General features: G+C 55.5%; 10 protein-coding genes across 10 annotated transcripts; 7 read left to right on the forward strand and 3 right to left on the reverse strand.

Annotated features, from left to right (window-relative positions):
* Positions 1–284: 284 nt before the first annotated feature.
* Positions 285–812, forward strand: POSPLADRAFT_1077564 (hypothetical protein; the record flags this gene model as incomplete). Its single annotated transcript, XM_024482955.1, has 2 exons — positions 285–353; positions 432–812. Coding segments are annotated over 2 exons (450 nt in total), but the record flags the coding sequence as incomplete, so codon positions are not given.
* A 270-nt stretch (positions 813–1,082) lies between these two features.
* On the forward strand, positions 1,083–4,758 carry POSPLADRAFT_1170282 (glycoside hydrolase family 31 protein; the record flags this gene model as incomplete). Its single annotated transcript, XM_024488095.1, has 7 exons — positions 1,083–1,785; positions 2,227–2,855; positions 2,907–3,176; positions 3,231–3,332; positions 3,383–3,581; positions 3,636–4,021; positions 4,077–4,758. 7 exons carry the CDS (start codon positions 1,083–1,085, stop codon positions 4,692–4,694), a joined length of 2,907 nt encoding a protein of 968 aa, XP_024338485.1. The 3' UTR covers positions 4,695–4,758.
* Positions 4,759–5,011: 253 nt separating this feature from the next.
* Positions 5,012–5,828, forward strand: POSPLADRAFT_1144397 (hypothetical protein; the record flags this gene model as incomplete). Its single annotated transcript, XM_024485695.1, has 3 exons — positions 5,012–5,104; positions 5,174–5,734; positions 5,799–5,828. The coding sequence occupies 3 exons, from the start codon at positions 5,012–5,014 to the stop codon at positions 5,826–5,828; spliced, it is 684 nt and encodes a 227-aa protein (XP_024338486.1).
* A 748-nt stretch (positions 5,829–6,576) lies between these two features.
* On the reverse strand, positions 6,577–7,265 carry POSPLADRAFT_1145256 (hypothetical protein; the record flags this gene model as incomplete). Its single annotated transcript, XM_024485780.1, has 2 exons — positions 6,577–6,693; positions 6,759–7,265. 2 exons carry the CDS (start codon positions 7,263–7,265, stop codon positions 6,577–6,579), a joined length of 624 nt encoding a protein of 207 aa, XP_024338487.1.
* Positions 7,266–7,576: 311 nt separating this feature from the next.
* On the forward strand, positions 7,577–8,919 carry POSPLADRAFT_1144180 (hypothetical protein; the record flags this gene model as incomplete). The annotated part of the gene is made up of 3 exons (XM_024485667.1): positions 7,577–7,882; positions 7,985–8,288; positions 8,321–8,919. 3 exons carry the CDS (start codon positions 7,577–7,579, stop codon positions 8,917–8,919), a joined length of 1,209 nt encoding a protein of 402 aa, XP_024338488.1.
* A 181-nt stretch (positions 8,920–9,100) lies between these two features.
* Positions 9,101–10,607, reverse strand: POSPLADRAFT_1145444 (hypothetical protein; the record flags this gene model as incomplete). The annotated part of the gene is made up of 5 exons (XM_024485803.1): positions 9,101–9,130; positions 9,381–9,491; positions 9,524–10,110; positions 10,165–10,286; positions 10,342–10,607. 5 exons carry the CDS (start codon positions 10,605–10,607, stop codon positions 9,101–9,103), a joined length of 1,116 nt encoding a protein of 371 aa, XP_024338489.1.
* A 555-nt stretch (positions 10,608–11,162) lies between these two features.
* Positions 11,163–11,897, forward strand: POSPLADRAFT_1046980 (hypothetical protein; the record flags this gene model as incomplete). Its single annotated transcript, XM_024479170.1, has 3 exons — positions 11,163–11,246; positions 11,314–11,559; positions 11,619–11,897. 3 exons carry the CDS (start codon positions 11,163–11,165, stop codon positions 11,895–11,897), a joined length of 609 nt encoding a protein of 202 aa, XP_024338490.1.
* Positions 11,898–12,374: 477 nt separating this feature from the next.
* POSPLADRAFT_1046981 (hypothetical protein) lies at positions 12,375–15,592 on the reverse strand (the record flags this gene model as incomplete). The annotated part of the gene is made up of 4 exons (XM_024479171.1): positions 12,375–14,079; positions 14,248–14,481; positions 14,926–15,401; positions 15,458–15,592. The coding sequence occupies 4 exons, from the start codon at positions 15,590–15,592 to the stop codon at positions 12,375–12,377; spliced, it is 2,550 nt and encodes an 849-aa protein (XP_024338491.1).
* Positions 15,593–17,503: 1,911 nt separating this feature from the next.
* Positions 17,504–18,205, forward strand: POSPLADRAFT_1070318 (hypothetical protein). Its single transcript, XM_024482390.1, has 2 exons — positions 17,504–17,766; positions 17,823–18,205. Exons 1-2 carry the CDS (start codon positions 17,538–17,540, stop codon positions 18,161–18,163), a joined length of 570 nt encoding a protein of 189 aa, XP_024338492.1. The 5' UTR covers positions 17,504–17,537; the 3' UTR covers positions 18,164–18,205.
* An 820-nt stretch (positions 18,206–19,025) lies between these two features.
* Positions 19,026–20,466, forward strand: POSPLADRAFT_1074609 (hypothetical protein; the record flags this gene model as incomplete). The annotated part of the gene is made up of 3 exons (XM_024482727.1): positions 19,026–19,241; positions 19,292–20,020; positions 20,082–20,466. 3 exons carry the CDS (start codon positions 19,026–19,028, stop codon positions 20,202–20,204), a joined length of 1,068 nt encoding a protein of 355 aa, XP_024338493.1. The 3' UTR covers positions 20,205–20,466.
* Positions 20,467–20,684: the final 218 nt, after the last annotated feature.

The raw sequence follows: 20,684 nt of genomic DNA on the forward strand, positions 1-20,684 counted from the left end.
CGGCTTCCGATGTTTTTCCTGGCATGATCCATGCAACCCTTTTTCTTACTTCGTCTCAAATAAAGCTCGTGCGTTTAGCAACATGCGACCACTAATACACGATGTCCGGAGCTAACCTGCCGTCGCCTGCGCTTTTGACTGGCCATGTCGCAACATCCCGCACGGTGATCGACCTCACCCACCCCCTCATCCCCGATGGCGTACCGGCGTGCCCAGGACATCCATCCTACACTGCTCGGCTCCTCACGCACGTTTCCGACGGTGCCTTCGCGACCGTGCACACGCTCACAATGGCCTCCCACACGGGCACGCATATCGACGCGCCTTACCACTTTTTTGCGGACGGGCGCGCGGTGGATGCGTTGGATCTCTCGCTGCTCGCAGCCGCGCCTGCGGTCGTAGTCGACATGCGTACGAAGAAAACGCACGAGCCAATCACCTGGTCAGACCTGCAGCCACACGCGAGGCAGATGCGCGAGGGCGTCGTGGTGCTCCTGTGCACGGGTTGGTCACGGAACTGGGGCAAACCAGGCTACAGCGACCATCCGTTCTTGGACGCGGACGCGGCGCGGCGGATCTTGGAGACAGGCGTGCGAGTGATCGGGACGGACACGCTGAGTCCGGACGAGTTTACCCCCGACGAAGGCGACACGGGGAAGGTGCATCGCATTGTTCTGGGGCAAGGCGGAATCATTGTGGAGAATCTGACTGGATTGGACAAGCTGGTTGACAGTGGGTGGGAGGCGCCAGTGGTTTCCCTGCTGCCTCTCAATTTGGCGGGATGTGATGGCAGTCCGGTGAGGGCTGTTGCATGGTGTTAAGTGTATTAAGCAGGAACACAGTTAGAATAACGATGTTGATATTTATTGAGACCTGCAAGAAACATGTACTTGAAGTTTCGAGGACCGAGTTACATGTGACATGCCGTCATCTCCGCATATTGAGCGCTCGCAGTTGCGACGTACAGCTTGCAATCTTGTTGTCTCGGTCCTCGCGGCATAGTCCCTCATATTATACGCCGCTAGAAGCTTCACGGCTAGAAGTGATACAGGCCTAAACCCTTCAGCTGCATTCAGCGCAAAATGCGAGCATTGAGCTCGTTGCTAGTGCTGGTGGCTGTCCCAGCGGCGCTAGCAGTCAAGACACAGGACTTCAAGACATGCACCCAGGCCGCATTCTGCAGGCGGGGGCGCGCACTCTCTGCACGGGCACAGGAGAATCCTTCCTGGAGCTCGCCATACTCAATAGACCCGTCAACCATCTCAGTCTTGCCTGGACAGGCGTCCTTCACGGCTGGCGTGAAGTCGTTGCTCTATCCTGACGTCAAGTTTGGACTCGACGTGCGAGTACACAAGGATGGTGTAGTAAGGGTACGTATGGACGAGGTGAACGGCCTGCGCAAGCACTACGATGAGGCGGCGTCGTGGGCCCTTATAGCAGAACCAGATATCAGCCCGGAGATCAAATGGTCGGTGGGCAAGTCCGACGTGCGTGCAGTTTATGGAGACAAGAAGGATATCGAGGTCGTCGTGGCGTTCCAGCCTCTCAAGGTGACTCTGCTGCGGGATGGCAAGGAGCAAGTCGTGCTGAACGGCAGAGGCCTCCTGCACATGGAGCACTTCCGCACGAAGGAGTCCGCGGAGGAGAAACTGCCGGTGGAGCAGCCTCAGGGCGACGATTCTCAGGTCGTGATGCAGGTCAACTCGCGCGCCTGGTTCGAAGGCGAGACCGAAGATGGCTATTGGGAAGAGCAATTTGGTTCGTGGACAGACACTAAGCCCAAGGGTACGTGTATAAATCGCCTTACACCAATTACGGTGTGCCCTCAGTCACCTTGCGTTTTTTCATGCGTGATCTGCGCTGGGCATTGCCTTTTCGTCGTGAGCACACCTATGCATGATGCCTAGGCAAGTGATGAAGACCGGCATATATCTGCATCGGTCTTCCGACTAATAATTCGCCGATGAGCGTATGACGCGTCAGAGAGCCGGCAGACATGTTCTGCTCTTAGACGGCAAGCAATTCAATAGCTTCGTCAGCCCTATCAGCACCATAGGCGATGTACCTGGTCGTGATATATATTTGCCCAGGTATCGATATCAGGGCGTGTGGTATGCTCGTATGCGATCTGGAATGTATCGCAAGTAGCCCGCACGTGTATGTTGCGGGTCTTGTATTTGGGACCATTATATGCCCGTGTGGATGAGTCACTGACATCGGACACAGGCCCAGAGTCACTGTCCATTGATATCTCCTTCCCCAATCACGGACATGTCTATGGCATCCCGCAACACGCGACGCGCCTCTCGCTCCCCACTACGACCGGAGAGAATGCGTTCTACTCGGAACCGTACCGGCTGTACAACGCAGATGTCTTCGAGTACCTCGCAGACTCGACCATGTCGCTGTACGGCTCAATCCCCGTCATGCACGCGCACTCGGCGGCGTCTACTGTCGCCATCTTCAACGCTGTGGGGTCCGAAACGTGGATCGACGTCGCACACCCGACGCCGCGCTCGACGGAGACGCACTGGATTTCCGAGTCGGGCATCCTCGACGTCTTCCTGATGCCGGGCTCTACGCCCGCGGACGTGTTCGGGCAGTACACACGCCTCACCGGGACACCGGCGTTGCCTGCGCATTGGGCGCTGGCATACCACCAATGCCGCTGGAACTACGTTAGTTCAGACGACGTGCGCGACGTGCAGCGTCGCTTCGACCTCGAGGACATGCCAGTGGATGTCTTCTGGCTTGATATTGAGTACGCTGAGGAGCACAAGTACTTCATCTGGGATAAGAAATACTTCCCCGACCCTGTCGACATGACACGCGACGTCGAGGCGGTCGGCCGCAAGGTTTGCGATGTTTTTATATAGTTGGCGTCTCTGGACTCATGGCTGGCGCAGATGGTGGTGATCGTCGATCCCCACTTGAAGCGGGCGGCGAGCTATCCAGTTTACCAGGAGGCGCAAGAGCGCGGCGTGCTCGTCAAGTCGCCGGGTGGAAGTAACGACTACGAAGGCTGGTGCTGGAGTGGCAGCGCTGCCTGGGTAGACGGCTTCAACCCTGAGAGCTGGGACTGGTGGACGTCGTTGTTCAAGACCGCTCCGCAAGGCGACAAGTGGACCTGGACCGAAAGTACTGTCGATACCTACATCTGGAATGACATGAATGAGGTATGAGAAAATGATCAATCATAAGATACTCAAATGCTGACCTGGAAGTAACAGCCCTCCGTCTTCAACGGGCCCGAAATCAGCATGCCCCGCGACAACGTGCACTACGGCGGTTGGGAGCACCGTGACGTCCACAACATCAACGGCATGCTGTTCGTGAGTGGTGGTTCAACAGGTTCTTATACAGGCACTCACCCACCACGTAGCACAACATGACGTTCCAGGCCCTCAAGGCGCGCTCCGACCCGCCAAAACGGCCGTTTGTCCTGACTCGCTCCTTCTATGCTGGCTCTCAGCGGTTCGGTGCGATGTGGACGGGAGACAACCTCGGTACTTGGGAACACATGGCCGTCGGTGTGCGCATGGTGCTGGCCAATAATATCGGCGGCTTCAGCTTTGCAGGATGTAAGTTATCGTTCCCGGTACAACATGCACCTCTTCTGACGGACATGTCTCTAGCCGATGTCGGTGGCTTCTTTGGCAACCCAGAACCTGAGATGCTGGTTCGCTGGTACGAAGTGGGCATCTTCTCGCCGTTCTTCCGCGCCCATGCGCACATCGACACCAAGCGGCGGGAGCCATATCTTCTGGACGAGCCTTACAAAGGCATCATCCGCAGCCTCCTGCGCTTGCGGTACAGCATGTTGCCTGTCTGGTACACCGCCTTCCGGGAGGCCAGTGTGACGGGCCTGCCTGTATTGAGGCCGCACTACGTCGCGTTCCCCCATGATGAGGCGGGCTTTGCCCTCGATGATCAGTACTTTGTGGGTAGCTCTGGGTTGTTGGTGAAGCCGATTTGCGAGAAGGGTGCCACAGAGACTTCGGTGTATCTCCCTGACGATCAGGTCAGTGTGTATGGAAGCAAACGTTGGTGTGGTTGACTCACCTTGGACGGTCTAGGTCTACTACGACTACTTCAACCATTATGCATACCGAGGCGCGGCTAAGGGCAAACATGTCACCGTACCTGCCGAGCTCGAGAAAGTTCCATTGCTCATCCGGGGTGGCTCCATCATTTCGACACGCGAGCGACCCAGGAGGTCCTCGCCTCTCATGAAGTACGATCCTTTCACGCTACGGGTGGCTCTCAACGCCGCTGGAGAAGCGCACGGAGAACTATACTTGGATGACGGAGTGACATTCTCCCATCAGGACGGTCAGTTCATTTGGCGAGAGTTCGTCGCGACGTCAGACAAGAAAGCGAGAGGCGTCCGCATCAGCAGCCGCAATCTTGCCGCGCAGAAGCCCTCGGAGGCTGTCGATGGCGTAGCGCTAGCCACATACGACATTGCAAATTCATTCGTGAAGGAGATGTTGGGAGTACGCGTCGAGCGCGTCGTGGTCTTCGGGCTGGCGTCTAAGCCGAACAAAGTCCAAGCTGGAGGCAGGGATCTCTACTGGGAGTTTACGCCCGGTGTGACTGCGTCCGAGAAGAGGCAGGGCACCACAAGCGTGCTGGTCGTCAAGGATCCCGATTTGAGCGTCACTAGCGATTGGGAGATTGTCGTTCAGACCTGATGTGGGTTATCATTGTATCGGTACCTGCATTGTTCGCGCAATTCATCTGTTCTGTTTCTTGTCGATCCCTGGTCTAGCCAATGAGATGCACAAGCGCGGTGGAGCGCGTTGAAACGTGAACCGCCGAGGCTTGCGTCGCGGTACCTTTTGCCGACTCTGCGAGGTCAGAAGTGTGACCACGTCGGCTTACAAGTGAAGAGCGGGGACGGCGGACGTGAATATAAAGGACAGGCAGACGACGCTTGGTATCCCCCAGTGCACTGCAGCACTGTCTCCAGTTCTCAGTCGTGTGCTTATTCCTCAACTTGCTCGACACCATGAACGCCGTGGCGAACCCTCAGATCGTCGTCACGCCTGTGACGCCTTCGCGGGATTCCTTACCCTGGGAAATGCGCGCCGCACTGGAAGAGGTCAGCGCACTGCGTGTCTCGTCCTCTCGTGGCTGACGAGCAGTGGACACTCACCCTTTGTCGTGGCAGATTACACACGGCAAGCCCCCAGGGGCGTGGAGGGGCCGCCACAACGCGGCCACCACCGGCACCATGGACGTTGAGGTCGCCGGCGACACAAAAGGCAAGCACACCGAAGACGACTGCGACGAGGACACACTCGTCGAGAAGGAGTCCGAAGACCACCACTACCACCATAACCACACTCGTTTAATCAGGGAACACGCTCGTTTGACATATGGCCTCGAAGGCCAGCCTGTTACGCGCTCCGACAACCCGGCCACAAGCGTCGAGAGGACTATACGCTACCACGGCAACGGCGCGGTCAGCTTCAGTGCCACCTCTAGGGCTGGCGCCGGCGCGTCCAGCAAGAAACTCGTGAAGTCTCGACCGGCCACGGCGAGAAGGCCGGCGCAACCAGCACAAAGGCAGGATGCTGGCAGATCGGATGATATGTGGAGAGAAGAAGAAGAAGCTCTTGCAGGCCATGAAGATGACGCGCAGGCAATTCCTCGGCCGCCGCCCAAAGACTCAGACCGTCCCGAGCAGTACCACCCGACCTGGCGCCACGCCATGTACGTAAGCCCACTTGTTTGGCCCGTGGAGAAACCGAAGCGGACTTCTACCGCTCGATTCTTGAGCGCACTCGCCCCAGTCCCGAAGCACTAAGCTTACCATTCGTTAATCAACAACATCCAGGAGAGAAGGACGCCCCAAATGTGGAGAATATCCTGGCTTCTGGAGGCTATCAGATCGGACATGATTTTTCTTGATTTTTTTCTGTTCTGTTGTTGTGCTCTGTCGTTGTGCACTTTGTTCTGATTACGAAGAGCCTGTATCAATATGTTGTCTGTTATGTCAAACCTCTATGCATACCTTTCTACCCGTTCTGTCGATGGTTGTGGGCACTGGCTGTCGCTGATCGGCTGAGATTATAAGAAATGTCCACCCGGACCCCAACACACCATCGCGGCGAGCTTTACATTGGCCGCAAGCACATGTCGTATGTTGGTGCTAAAGTCGGTCGTTCACACTCTGTCGGATGGACTCATGTATTGGCAATCCAATCGCCAACTCAGGGTTCGCTTGCTACAGAATTAGCCAACTATGCTCAGAAACACGAACATTCGCAGGTCGTGCTGTGTATGCGTCTGTGTTAATACACTGTATAGCCGCCGCCCGGAGGGACTCACTGCATATACTCGCACGCTTTCCTAGTGGCGCGTCGATCGGCCGGAGGTTTTCTCTGGCATGGAAATTCTGATCGATTTTAGATGAGATCCGTTTGCTGAGAGCAAACACTCGGTGCCGGGATGTTGGATATCAATATTCATAAATAACCCATATTGATACTCTGTCATTTTACACAACCTGAGCCCAGAGTTCAAATTCCTGTGCTATCATAGGTATCGAAGGCTTTGCCCCCTACACAATCACTTGGACTGACGTTGGAACACTCGGATGACTGCTCTGCGTACAGGCTCGACCACCTGGCGGGAAAACGCTGGAGACAAATAAAGGGAAACGCCAACGCGTGCGGGCATGGATGCCTTGATATTCATGATCATAAGCACTGAGTGCGTTCGCTGCATACTTGGAAGTCGAAGGCACGTACCTTGGTTAGACAGTATGCAACCACCGCGTTTGCCACGTCGGCTGAGACGCCTCCTGCAACCGCTGATTTCACGGGACCCCCGACTTGCTCGCCATGATCGCGTTTCTCAAATCCGAATATGCCATACCGCCTTCCGACGCGTTCAGCCCATGATGTGCCCTCCCTCCACCATTCCCTGCCCTTGGCCGCCATCCAGCCTTCTCCTGGAGCTATCAACTCGGAATCATCGATGCGCTCGGGGAGTGATGCTATGAGCCTGTCTCCCGCTTTCAGCGTGCGTGCTCCATAGAAGAAGCCTATGAGGGGGACTATAGCCGTGATCTCGTGAAGGATTGCAAATGAGAATACAAGCGATGGTAGCGGGGTGCGCGTGCGTTCTGCCAAAGCATTAAGGGCTTGTCTGTAAGGCGCAAAGCGGGAACTTGGAGGCGGCGTGGTGGAGTATTCCCTGTGCCATGAATTGCGGCTACTTAGGGAGGTTTGTGGCAAATAGTTGAGGGCTATCATCCGACAGCTTGATGGTATAATTGGAAGATATTGTCTCTCACGACTTGATTGACTTCACCAATTTAAGACCACAATATATATATCAGCGCTGATGTTCTCGAAACACAAACAATTCTTCAGGAAATATCGAGTGCTGCAGCAGCAAAAACATACAATTTCAACATCAAATCATAATGAAAGATTCTCAAGTGCCCCGATTCCTGAAGCTCAAGTCAAAAGACAATCGCATAGCGCACGTGACTCGATCGTATTGCAGGTCTTGATGCCGAGCGTAGTTCTCAAGCTCATCGCCAGCGTCGACTTCGACTAGCATGCTGCCCGCTGACCTTAGACTTGCGGGGCTATGTTTGCGACCTAATATTTCACGCGCGGCTCTCTGCCAATGCACTCGACGAGCTTTGCAAACTGAGGCTGCTCCAGAGGCCTCATCCTCGTCGGCGGACCTCTTCTTGCATGCATCTAGTCCAGAAACCATGCATGAAAAGAATGTCAGCACGAGGCTGCAAACAATATTTGTGCGGCCATGGGACGGCATCTCGTCGATGGTAGAACTGTACGCAATTATTCGAGGACTCGAGCGACAGTTTGGGCGTATACGAGAGTACCAAGTTGGCCGGGTGAGTTTGCCCAGTCATGAGCTGTCGTGCTTTACATGCGAGCATGGAATCTGTGCGCCACATGCGCCGGAAGGTGCTGACCATACACTCTTCTTCGCTCAGGACACGAACGTCCCAAATATATATTTACCCTACTTTTGGGCACGCTTTGCGGATTCGGAATCCATGGACCGTGTCCCGCGGGACCCTACCGTCCTGAAAATAGAGGTACCTCTCGTGAACTCGACACGCCAGGGTGGCGTCGGTCTCGACGACCTCTACCGGCTTCTGAAGCCCCAGAACTACGTGGACCCAACACAAGAGTCCCTCGATGTCCTCAAGTCAGACGAGGCGGTGGTAGAGGAGACGGTGACGGTCGACGTCAGAGTCGAGCGTTCAAGTGCGACACCTTTCCTTCCTCCGCATCGTAGGCCGGTCTGACCAAGCGCTTCCCCGCAGAAACGGCTGTCCTGATCCCGGGCGCAGTGGACACGCGTTCCCGCGTAGACATCGGGGTCTTCCAGCATTTCGGCGCATGGGGTGGCTTCTATACGCCGCGAGACAGCGCGATTGATGACAAGACGCGCTTCATGCGGCAGGCACGCACCAAGAGCGCGCAAATAGTGCGCGAGTGGCAGAGGAAGCGCGGTATCGATGTTCAGGAGGAGCCGGAGGACAGCACGGTGCAAGCGGAAACGCTTGACGTACCGGACCGAGACGTTCAAGCAAGCGAACCGCTGGCGCCTTCGCTTGTCGAGCAGACTGCAGCTTTGGGTGAGGAGGACCTGATTTCTTCCGCCGCAACCGCATCGGTAGTAGACACGCACACTCCCGCGCCTCCGCCCCCACAAAAGGTCGGCCTCTCGCGGCGCGAGCGCATTCTCGAACAGGCGCGGCACGTCGCGCGCACGCCGCTGCCTGCACAACTTACGGCTGTGGCGGAGCAGCAGCAGGAAGAGAAGAAGCGCGAGCGTGAACGGGAGAAGGAGGAGGAGGAGCGCATCCGGGTCTCGATGCGGGAGCGGCTTTGGAAGATCATGGGGGGGAAGTGGTTCTGACAGATTTGTTTAGAATACTTTATCTACATACACGTCTATTGTGGGTGCGGAGCAACACGACGGGCATTCTCAGCCCTTTCAGCGTCTTGCGATGGCATCCGTGGTCTCCGGGTCAGATCAAGGTAAGTTCAAAAAATCATAGCACCTCAAGAAATCACAATTAATTGTAATTGCTTTTCGCCTATATGTGTTGATGTGATGTAATGTACAACTGACGAGAATTGTTGTATAATTGTCCGAAAGCAAGAAAGGTTGGCAGCAAAGCGAGAGAAAGCAGATGATGATCGCTGATATAGCAGGTTGTCCTAGGCTGGACTTAGCACGTACAATTTTGCATGCGCGTCCACAAACTTGTAGACGGACCACAAATCCACAGGTCCTGTGCGCATTTGCGATCGCTATGAGTGACGACAGCCGGAACGTCAGGAAGGCCGAGGTTGAAAGTAAGCGGATGCACCCACCAGGGCAAAGGATGCTCCACGATAGATGGTCTGGTATAGGTCGTTGAACTCTGGATGCTGTTTGTTGATCGCATGATCCGCCAGACAGCGTACGGTAGCCTGCTTGACGACCTGAGGACACACATGAGCATGCCTGGTCGGACGACAAACGGAGAATGACTTGCCGTTTTATTCGTTTTCTCCTGCTCTTCCGGAGATTGGGCCGGTGTTCCCGCCGCGTAGCCTGCCCCGAACATATCCCCGTCGTCCATAGGACTTGGTACTGATTCAGTCCATTGTGGCACTTTGGGAACCTTGAATTCCCCCCTCTTACTCTCCTTGCCATTTGCCCTTGCGGCTACTGGTGCTGCAGTCGAAGTCGTCGAAGGCTTCGGCATGCGCTTCATCGTTTCACGCGCTTTGCGCAACGCCTCCGCGTCAATGTCGTTAGCGGTGGCTTTCTCCTTGCCCCTATCCGTTGTGGTTCTGCTTCGTTTATCTTGTCCTGCGGGAGATATGTCGCGCTTCCGTTTCGATGCAAGGGCAGAGGGCGGAATGCGAGGTGTCGGGTCGTCGGGTCTTGGTCGAGCTGGTACGGGTGCAGGAGGTGGACCAGGGAGGAGGCGAGCAGCGACAATTTGTATCGGCTCTGACGGTGCATTTGAGGTTGATGGATGGTCTATCATGCTAGCAGCGCAGTCATTTGCCGAGACCTGAGCGTATACGAGGATGTCGCTCGCACTTGGATCATCTTACCCAGGGCCGTTTTGAGAGGTTGAAGTATATGCAACACTAACAGACGCACCATTATCGCTGAGGCTTATACGGAAGCCGTACTCACTCCTGCCGAATGGAGTGATGCCTCCGTCCAGGCAGAACAACGTCTCGAAGTACATTCTGGTAAGGCTTGCTTGTGGATGGACGTCCCTTCAGTGGCGCTACATAAACCACATCATTCGCATGAATCTCATGTGAGACTTACATGCTGACGACACCTGTACTCTTCTCGTCGATCCAGACCTCCGAAAGTTTGATTGCGCCAAGAAAGTGCAGGCTCGGTCGACCACGCATACTCTCCAAAGCTAGTGCAAGCGGGTGGTTGAGCAGGTCTAATCCCAAGTTCCTGCTGGAATCTTTCCCTATCTCGTCTTCCCCCGTAGAAAGCGCCGCCGTGAAGCTGACGCCATCGAGCAGTAAATGTGAATCGGGCAAAGTGAGAGCACCGCGATAAAGCAGGCGATGCGACATCTTATATGTGAGCCTAACTCTCTGTTGCGGGAGAGATAACTTCTGTTGTAAGAGGTGAGAGTTGTGAGAGCCAGAAGGGTGCGAAATTCAAAAGTTCGCAGTCCCAGAGATGACAGACTCAAGAGACGCGACGCGCCGTGGCGCAACAAACGCGATCACGTGCTCATGTTGTCGAGCGCTCATTCTCTCCGCGGACTTCTCAGTGGTTGACTCTTGATTTCACTCAGGCCGCCTTGGTTCCTCCTTCTACATCCTGCTATGGCTGATAGAGACGAAATGTTTCTGTATAGAATAAGTCCATACGTCTAAGTGAACGAAGGACTCTGCATGGGAATCAACTTCTTGTGGTGCTATGTCCAGTCGCAAGGCGGTCATTCTTAAGCATGAGATTCTATTGCCCGGCTCGTTACTATGATTTATTTACCTGACCCTTCTTTTATTTGCTCATGTTCTGCCTATCTCGAGCTTGATCAGGACGTTCCGGTCCTTTGTCCTCCTGCGATCGCGATCTTCGTGGTCGGACACGATTTGGTCTCAGTCCTGGCCGGAATCAAAATGCCTGAACGTAAGACTTATCTACTACTGGGCGTAACAATCGACACAGGTGCGACTTGCCTCAAGACTATGCCTTATGATAATGTGCGTATATGCATCCCTCCAGGAATGTCATGCAGGCTGATATGGTAACTAGACACCCGCTCGGCAGGCACACGCCATTCCATCGTGCGACATGCTGTCTTCCGCGCGCGAGCCTCACGCAGAAATGGGAAGCTTGGCTGATAGCGACGACGAACCTGACACCCTCACGGCGTACGGCGACATCTCCCTCACTGCGGACTACGAGGCACCGGCTCCCAGCCTAGCAAAGCCCTCCCTGCGCCCTAAACGCCGTCGCCCGCCCGCCCCGAGCAAACTTCGTAAGGCCCAACGATATGACTCTGAGGCGATACGGGTATGTGCGGTACTTGCCTACAAATCACGCGCGGGTTCTGATGTGTCACATCAACATAGCTCTCCCAGACAGTCCTGTCGCAAACCCGCACAAAACCCGATGCCCTCATCTCGGACGCCGATGATCTCGATGCTCTGATTCGCACTTTTGAGCAGGCACGTATGTCGCGGCCGAAGGCGCCACAAGAGCAGGAGAATGATCCCCCCTGGACTAAGCATGCAAGCAGCAATGGGAAGACACAGGGTCCGTCAACTGCAAGTGTCCGGCAACCGTTCGCAATACATAACGGACGCAGCAACTTGGTAAATTCCGCATGCCACAACGGCTACACGAGATGATTGCACATTATTGTATAGAGAAGATCTTGTACTGTAGCACCAACTGAATGTATGAACGTGCATGGTCCTTCACTTTCGCCGAAGCCATGGGGGCGCATGTGCCATCGAACACAACAGATGCATCAACTCACTTGGGACTTCAATACATATTATTTCGCGTTCTCGAACTGTACAACATTGCATGTATAACACAAGACACCAGAGTCCGATTGCAAGACGTGCGGGCCGGTCCCAGAGCTCCCAGAACTGTCTACAGTGAACCAGATACACTCACGGCACCGCAACTGTATAAACTACTTATATCAAATAACTGAACGGCGAGAAGAGCATGAGAGGAACGTTCGCTAAGGGCAGCATATGTGAACGAAAACTACTACGAATGAAACAATGCAAGGCCCGCAAAGGCCGGAGAGGAGACCATCTACACGTTCCAAAGTATTCGTCAGCAATGAGTTCGTTCCGACGGCAAGATAGCACTCACCACCGCACACCCATCATGCCGACACCCTTCGCCCCGTTGTATAGCGATGGCGGCGGCGCGGTGGCAGCAGCGGGGAAGTACGCCCATGGCGGGCCGTAGTGTGCAAGCGCAGTTGCGCCGATGCCACGCCCGTATATCTGCCACTGCTGCGCCTGGATCTGGGCGATCTGCGCCTCCAGCTGCGCTTGCATGTACGGCGGCGGTCCGGCGAAAGGGACGGCTTGGATTTGCGCAAACGACGGCGCGGTCTGTGGTAGCGTCCCGAAATTCGACAACGGCGTCACGGGGGAGAAAGACCCGCTTGAACCCGACGCCGAACCAGTCAAGGACGACGTGCTGCTTGTGGAGCGCTTGTGTCCCTGCTTCTGCTGACGTTTGTGCCCGTTCGTGCGCGGTGGATTCGCGGTCGCCTGAGTGGGGTTGACAGGATTCCCTGCAATCCAACCATCCTCAGTACGGCATGGATCAGACGCAACATCACGAATCCAGCCGTCACCTTCAGCAGCAGTCCGCGAGGTTTCCCCTTTCGGCTTCTCCTTTGGCTTGCTGGCCGTGAGAGACACTGAAGGCGGGGGGAACGTATCAGTAGCATCCTTGCTACCCTTACTACCCGCTTTCTTGCTTAGACGCCCTGACCGGGCGCGATCTACCATCTCGCGGGTGCGTGAGGGCATGCGGTTACGCGTCCGCGCCGTGTTCGCGCCATCTGCAAGGAAAGCCGGGAGTAGGTCCGCAGACGCCCGGCGGGGCGTCACTGAATGGGTCGAGTGGCTATCAACCCGGCTCTCTGACCCCTCGACCGGGTGGTAGAACCCCTCGGGGTCCTTCTGAAGTAGCAGACGCTTGCGCGCCGCCGGCGAGGCCGCTGGATTGTCCGCGGTCAGGGAGGGGAATGCAAACTCGTGAATCGGCGATGGTGAGTGGATGGCCGAGTCAGGAGACCGTGAATTGGGTGGCGAGGGCGTGGGTGCCGACGGGATAAAAGACACCGCTGCGGCATTCAGCGGCTTGCTGGGGTGGGGAGAGGCGACATCGCCAGTAAGGATCGATGCCGGGATCTGTGCGTGCATACCTCGTGGAGTTGTCGGTAGCGGGTCACTTTCGACTGAAAGCTCTGAGTTGGCGGTGTCCAGGTCAGGGACGCTGGATGGGCTGTCGAGAGGGTCCCACAGCTTTGCGTCGGGCCCTGGTGACGACGGAATCTCTATTGAGATGGTCGCCGGCTTGAGGACACCACCGAGTAAACCCTGCACCTGCTCGTTCCATCGATGCTGTGCCAGCGCTAGCTCCTCCTCCTCGATGAGGCCTGCAAACAATGGGCGGTAGTCCACCCGCGGGGTGTCCACAGAAGACCGGATTCCGACGTCGATCTCGTACGGCCTGATCGCCTCTTCAGCGCACTTTACACCTGGTAGCGCCGAATTGGGCTCCAACTCCTCCTCTGTAACCTGCTGCACCAATTCTCTCCGCCTGGTCCTATGCAGCAGATCGTGATAATGCGGGGGCCTTGCGTAGCTCCCAGATCCTGCGATGAGGGGCTTGAAGACTGGCATCCGCGATTGAGGACGTTGCCGTCTCGTCGGTGGAAACGCCCATGAGATAGAGCGAAACGAGGTCCTCCACCACTCGGGGGCCACTATCTCCCACTCAGAAGCATCCATGTCGGCGCTTGGACCGTCGATGCCCATCGCAAAGGCGCAACTAGGTGGCTGAGGTATTGGGGGTGGCAGAACAAAGGCGAGAAGGGATGGGTGAGAGTGGCACAAAGTAGTGACTCCGCGCCAACGCGGCCTTCCACTTTGGTCTAGGCCTGTCCCAGAGGTCGGATGAGGACAAAGAAAGGCGTGAACAATGGTCTCGGCTTATCACTTGAGGATCGGGTGCTGCGTGGACGGAAGCAAAGCCGCGCGCTGAACAGCCCGTCGGATGAGTACCCGTGGGTCTGGAGTAATTAGGTAAGCCGCGACAAGACCAGCGGTGTACAGGCGCGATTGGCCGAAGTGCAGAGCAATGCCTCCGCCTTGAATTTCGTTGTTGGGTGAGGAAAGGTTATGAGAGGGGAAGGAGAGGGTAGAGGCGTATCCAGGTCCAGGATGTGCCCGCCTGGCACAGCAAGTCAGTCAGTCACGTGGGAATGCGCCGTAGTTACTTAATATGGCAGATCCCGATGGGTCAATCCGGCGTTGAATGGCGCCGAGTCAAAGCCCTTGACTCGCACGGTGCAGTATCTGAACAATGCTTTGGCAATACATTACACACAGAAAGGCTTGATACGAAACCAGAACTAGGAAACAAAGCACGCTGCAGAATAAAAGGAGGGTGATGTAGGACGATCGTCTCTTGACGTCGACGCCCCCCTGCGTTCAGTGGCGGGGACTCGAAGGCAGGGAGAAGACCTTTGGCCTGTCAGGATATTCCATACTGTGCTCCTCTGTAACCCATATCTCAACACGGCCACACCCCGCTTGTTCGAGGAGCCACTCGTGGTCACGGAACTCGACATCTTCCTCGAAGTGCTGCCGCACCGCAATTTGCTCAGCCACGCACCTCGCGGCTTCAACAGCATCCATAGCAGTTGGAGGCGTCAACGGCCGTTCGGGAGTTGAACTGCCTGACATCGAGGTGACGCCAGACGGCACCGCAGTTTCTGCCCAGTCTATTGCCGTAGCGAGCGACACGCTGGACTCTGCCATCCCCATCGCTGGGTATATGTTCGCGTTCGCGGCGAATCGCGGATTTGGCCTTACGATCGTCCGCACGCTGTCGAAGTACACCCCGCGGAATTGGTATGACTGGACGACGTCAGGCGGCTCAGGCTCAGCTTCCGCCACATCATCGACCTCGTTGTCCGGGATATCTGACGACCAATTTGATGAAGAGGATGTCATCGTGTCTGAAACGCTGGTCCACGTCTCGGTGAAGTCGTCCATGCGGTTGCCGAAACCACCCGTCGAGTCCGTGAGTCGGCTGAACATCGTGTCTGATGCGGATGTATGCGTCAGGGAAAGAGAGGGCGATAGTGGCTATGACAAAGTAAGTCAAAGCTGTTCCGTGCATACATGTAATAACGCGAACTGACCCTTGATAGAATATCCTGGCGCACAGCGTCGTAAGGCGTATGTGCCACAGCCTGGTGGAACGAAGAAACAGTATTGGACCCGCCGGCGGGCCCGTTCGTGGAGAAAAGGGCTGGCGAGTTGACACGTCCGATCATTGTGTTTTGCGAATTCTTTGAAACTGGGAAGCTATAGGAGGTTAGAGTTACAGATTCCCGAAAGCAGGAAGACGAGGACAGTCAGAGACGTTGAAACAGAATCACCCGTGTACCCTCCTTTATATTGTGCTTGGCTCAGTGACCAGTGGCTCGCATCCATTGTCCCGCCACACCATCATGAATACAAAGAACGTCCGCCACTACGCTCGCGGCACCTTTGTTCTCGTGAGTGGTGAGACGAGTACGAGTGGTTCGCGCACCCAGTGCGCAGCAAGCCCAACAAGGATAAGCCTACCCTCGCATAGAACTTGTGGTTAAGCTTCCGTAGTAGGCTCGTCGCTCCATCACATAGGGCAGATGCTCGTGTCCCACATTGCTGTCTGCGACCTTCCTCATTGCCTCATAGAGCCCGGTGGTGAAGTGATCTAGAGAGGTCAGTCTTCAACTCTCTAACCCGGTCTATTTGTGAGTTCCTGCAGAGAAATTTATCGATGTTGAGACGATAGGAAATACCCAGCCGTAGTAGGTCCTCCTGCCCCACATCTCAAAGTAGGTTATAATACTAAGCGATGAAGGCGGTAGTCGACCAAAGATATTATACAAAAAAGAAGTATATTGCGACGACCCACAAAGAGAAGGGCACGACCATCATGCACGCACCTGGCCGTACAACTCGGATGGAGATCATCGTCTGACCAGTATTGCATAAGCAGGGCGTACTAGGTGACGCCCATAGACGTTCGGCCCTAGTATCCGTCCCTAGCATCCGTCTGGCAACGAACACAGATTCGTAAGAACAGCTGAGATGTGTTCGCAGGTGACACCGCCGCTGCCCATGGATCAGACAAAACGCTAGCACCAGGTCAAGGGTAGGTACTTCGTATACTCCAGTTAGGTTGATGACCTGATAGCTTGATAGATATTAGACAAACGTGAACAGCCAGGCATGACAGGCGTCTCAGGCCCGCTCGGCGGCGCGCGCCGCCGAGCAGAAATGAGAAAACATATACCTGCGCAGCCTTCGACCTCTTATCCTCTTATGAGGTCGTGGCGTTCGGCGACGCCTCGGAGTCTAGGTTCTCCGAGACGCAAGAGCCGGCAGATGCGACTGCTTTGCGTCGACGTGCGAAGCGTGAGCCGCGCATCGTGGGGCAGTACATGCGCTGACAGAAGTTTAACAAGTAATGGAACCTCTTCGCGCGCATTGAATGTATCTCTGGCGTAGAACGGCTCCGCAGTGCGCGGGTATGCGGGTACCCTGCCTTCCTGTGGCGCGGCTGGGAGTCCACATCAAGATTCAAGGTCCACAAAGAACCCCATACGTATCATGATGTGATCAAGGGGTTGCACTTGTGGTCGATCCCGGACTCGCGGTATGACAGGACTGGAGCAGCCGCAACGCTCAGCTCGACGTGTAACGCTTGCTTTATGCATACTTGACATTGGCCGGGCTCCAGCGCATTTACGTACCGTAGCTCGTGAACACAACATTTGACAGGCCTGTCCCGAGTATGAGCGCTGAATGTTCGCTCGTGTACATGTCGAGTGTCATCCGGATATCGTGCAATGCCTGAGATCCGGATTCCTACCGAGGGGTCGAAGTAATACTACTACCGATGAATGGCTAAGCTTGTTCAACGGGCCCAGAGAACCTTTTTGTGAATTCACGAGCTACAATAAAAAAACTCAACGTACATATAGTACCGAAACCATGCGCCAGATGGAAGTTGTTTCAATCACTGCACTCTGGCCACAGCCGTGCTTTGAAGACTAAGGAAGACTCTGGACCGAGTTTGTAGGGCCAAAATTCTGAGACGTCACGGAACACGTGACTAACTTCTACCAACTCGGGATTCCCTAGTTTCGCAAGTCAGTCTGTAACGTCCACAGTTGACACCTCTTCATTGGTTTCAGCTCGTTCATATCTCGCAAATTTCCTGCCGACATGGAGAGTATCATTTTACCTCCAACATTCACCGGTTTGTACCGACTTTTCCTACGGACAGCGGCTGCATCTGTTCTGCACAAGCGTGCTGCATGTAGTAGAATACGACGTTTATGGCGACCAACTTTTGAGGTCGCCGCTCAAGTGATTCGCCGTCATCTTTCTGTCAGTACTACTGACCCCGAGAGGCGACGTCTCGAAAGGTGGTATTGCGTCTGGGAGCGGAGGAGTGAGTGCTGTGCCGGACTGACTGACGCTGTACACAATCTGACATGGTTGCTTTAGTTGACAACACCCTATCGTTGCTGGCCGTCTCTGCACAGTCGCGCGGGCTCGCACACCGCCTTACGTCCAATTTGAATTCACTCCAGCGGGAGCACGAGTTTCAGGCAACCAGGCTGGGCGCGTACGAACATGCGCACTACTGGAATCCCAAGCTGCCTGTTATGTCCGAGTACTATCAGCCCAAGCCCATGGCTTCGGGCCCTCGGGCCAACCGCAAGGAAGATAAGAAGGATAGATGGCGCAAGCTGGACATGAAGGCGTGGGGGGCGCTCGGAGAGGCCATCACCATGGCCGAGGGAAGGGATGGCATATCGCTTGGGAGGATCAAGAATGGTAGCTGAAGTGCACCGTGCGGCAATGTTCAAAACGACGTCGCTAAGCTACAACCTGCGTCGGTGCGGGATCGCGGGTTTTCAGTTGGAATTGATCGTCATGCTGTTGTTTTGATACTCTGTCTAAATCCTGGTCCCCGGTGCTTCTGTGTTACCCCTCGTGCAGCATTTTCCGCATCTGATGGATGGTGAACGGCCCGTGCATTTTCTTCCTGATGCTACCTTATGGATGCCGTACTGAATATTCTTGTATCAGTGCACGCAGGACACCACCCGTCCCGCACGATCCGTCGCTGGTTACATAGCCCCCAATAGACTCCGGCAATATATGGAGCGCCTATCCGCATTTAAACTGAAATTGATTGGTTGGTGCGTCGAAGCATGCATAGCGGTCCCATCGGTAGTGTATTGATTGATATGTCTACTCGACTCCAGCTATAGCTGTCTTCAGTCAATCATCATTGACATCCTTGACGCTGGGAACGGCGGGCAACAATCATGTGACGCCGCAGATTCTCGCGGATGGCATATGGACTGGGGTGTGAGCAGGTTGTTTCGCTTGTCGAAAGCTCAATGTCCACATCACCCGCCTCGATCACGCTAAGAGGCCGCTTAGCGGGTGATGGGCACAGAATGTGTCTACGCCATCCCCCATCGTATATACCGTCGACCAATCTGCACTGACCGTCTTCGTGCGTCGCTACCACGCCCATCAACTGTCATCGGTTCACCCCTGTGATCCTGCTCTAGCAACATACACCTTAAGAAGCCCGCGACTGGTCACTCATCTTCGCCTTCGCCTTTCGCCCTTCGTTTATTCTGTTTCGAGTTCTCTTTTTATTAGCACGTCTTTTGCCTTGCAATACCTGCAATGGCCTTTTGTCGACGTCGCTTTGAGAATTCGCTGGACATGGTCGCCGCGCGACCCGAGCTTTCCGTCGGCCTTGTGTCATCTCCGTCAAGTACGGACAGTGCCTGGAGCATGCTGGATTCCCCTGTGCTTGGGCTTTCACCAAACGTCGTGCGGTTCTCTGGGATCACGAACAGACAGGTTCAACCTTTGCGTCTCCCGAGGAAGGCTGCCCCAGTATGTGCATTGTCTATGGTACTGCGACTTGCGATTAACCTCATCCGCAGGCTGTCCCGGTAGCTCCCCTGAACATTAAGAAGATGCGCCGGAGAGGACTGGTCAGTGGCATAACCCTTGTCCTGCCCGCGTCGCCGCTACCACTGGCCACGCCCGGCCTCTCCGCAGGTCCGACCCCGCAAACATCGTTCACGTTCACCGCAGACTGGGACGCTAACGAGCGGGGCTTTCTCTTCACCCCCCTCTGCGAAGCCCCTCCCACCGCGTTCAGTCCCCGCACGCCCGCCGGCCCCGTCCCAGATGACATTGAGGAAGAGCCCGTCTCTGCCCCAGCCGACGTCGTGTCCAGGCGCCCCGCCAGCCCCACGCCCTCGTCCGCCAGCTCCGCGAGTTCTGTGTTCTCTGATTCGGCTTCCCTATTTATGCATGGACGCAAAGCGTCGACCGCATCTACTGCCCCGTCCTCCATTTTCCCTGAGCCTGAGCCTGAAATCAAGTCTGCACCCCAGCCATCGCCGGTCGAGGACCCACTCCGCATGGTGGAGGCCGAGCTCGAGCGTGTTGCACCTCTCCCTAAATCTGAGGCGTTCGATAAGTCGTGCCTCATGATGCTCGACGACGAGCTCCTGCGCAATCCATGGCAGGCGATGACCTCGCTCTGCTGGGAGTCTGTCAACGAGCCCGTCGCGCGCCGGCCTGTGCCGCGTCTGTCGTACCGTAATAAAATCGCGGATGTTCCCGCGGATACCGCGCAAAGCGGAGATTTTAATCTGGGCGAGGTGCGTAGCGGGCCTGTTCTGCATGCTTTTGATCGCGCTGACACTGCTGTCCTCTGCACAGGCCAGGCTGTCACGGTTTTCAAGTGACGCCTTGACTCTAGCGAGCGCTGTCCCACAGCAATGTCATCACCTGCGATTTCACTTTGGCAAGGCTTTCAGGTTCCCGAGACGAGCATCTGAGTAGACTTTGGGTTGCGCTTAATGGACGTTCACTATAAGCATTCCTTACGACACCTCGACGATTCCAACCTTCGTTATTATTGCATCCGTTCGCCATATATGTGCTTCGTTTTTCCCGCATCGTGCGGTAGAGTGCATTTAGTCGTGACTTATTGTTATTGCAGCACTTGCACGATACGCTCTGTACTGTATATCCGCGCGAGGAGGAGTGTAAGATAGATATCTGTGGACAGGCACCGCCCGTATACAACCTGTGCTTGCTTCCCATGTCGAATGCCTACATGCAGCAAACCAGCCTACCGACCTGGATGCATACCCACGCCCATGTGGGGGCTAAGCGCTGACTAATAAGGCGAACTGAACTTTTGTGCCGTCCGCAGTCTCAATTATGATTCGTTGTTGGTGGCAGGTCAGAGCCTCACCTTTGCTCTCTGCTCCGCCGATTGGGGGCTACGCGGTATGGCTCATGAACTCAGAGCCGCAT

The sequence above is a fragment of the Postia placenta genome (assembly GCF_002117355.1).
Source record: "Postia placenta MAD-698-R-SB12 unplaced genomic scaffold POSPLAscaffold_8, whole genome shotgun sequence".
In the NCBI taxonomy this organism is placed as follows: domain Eukaryota; kingdom Fungi; phylum Basidiomycota; class Agaricomycetes; order Polyporales; family Adustoporiaceae; genus Rhodonia; species Rhodonia placenta.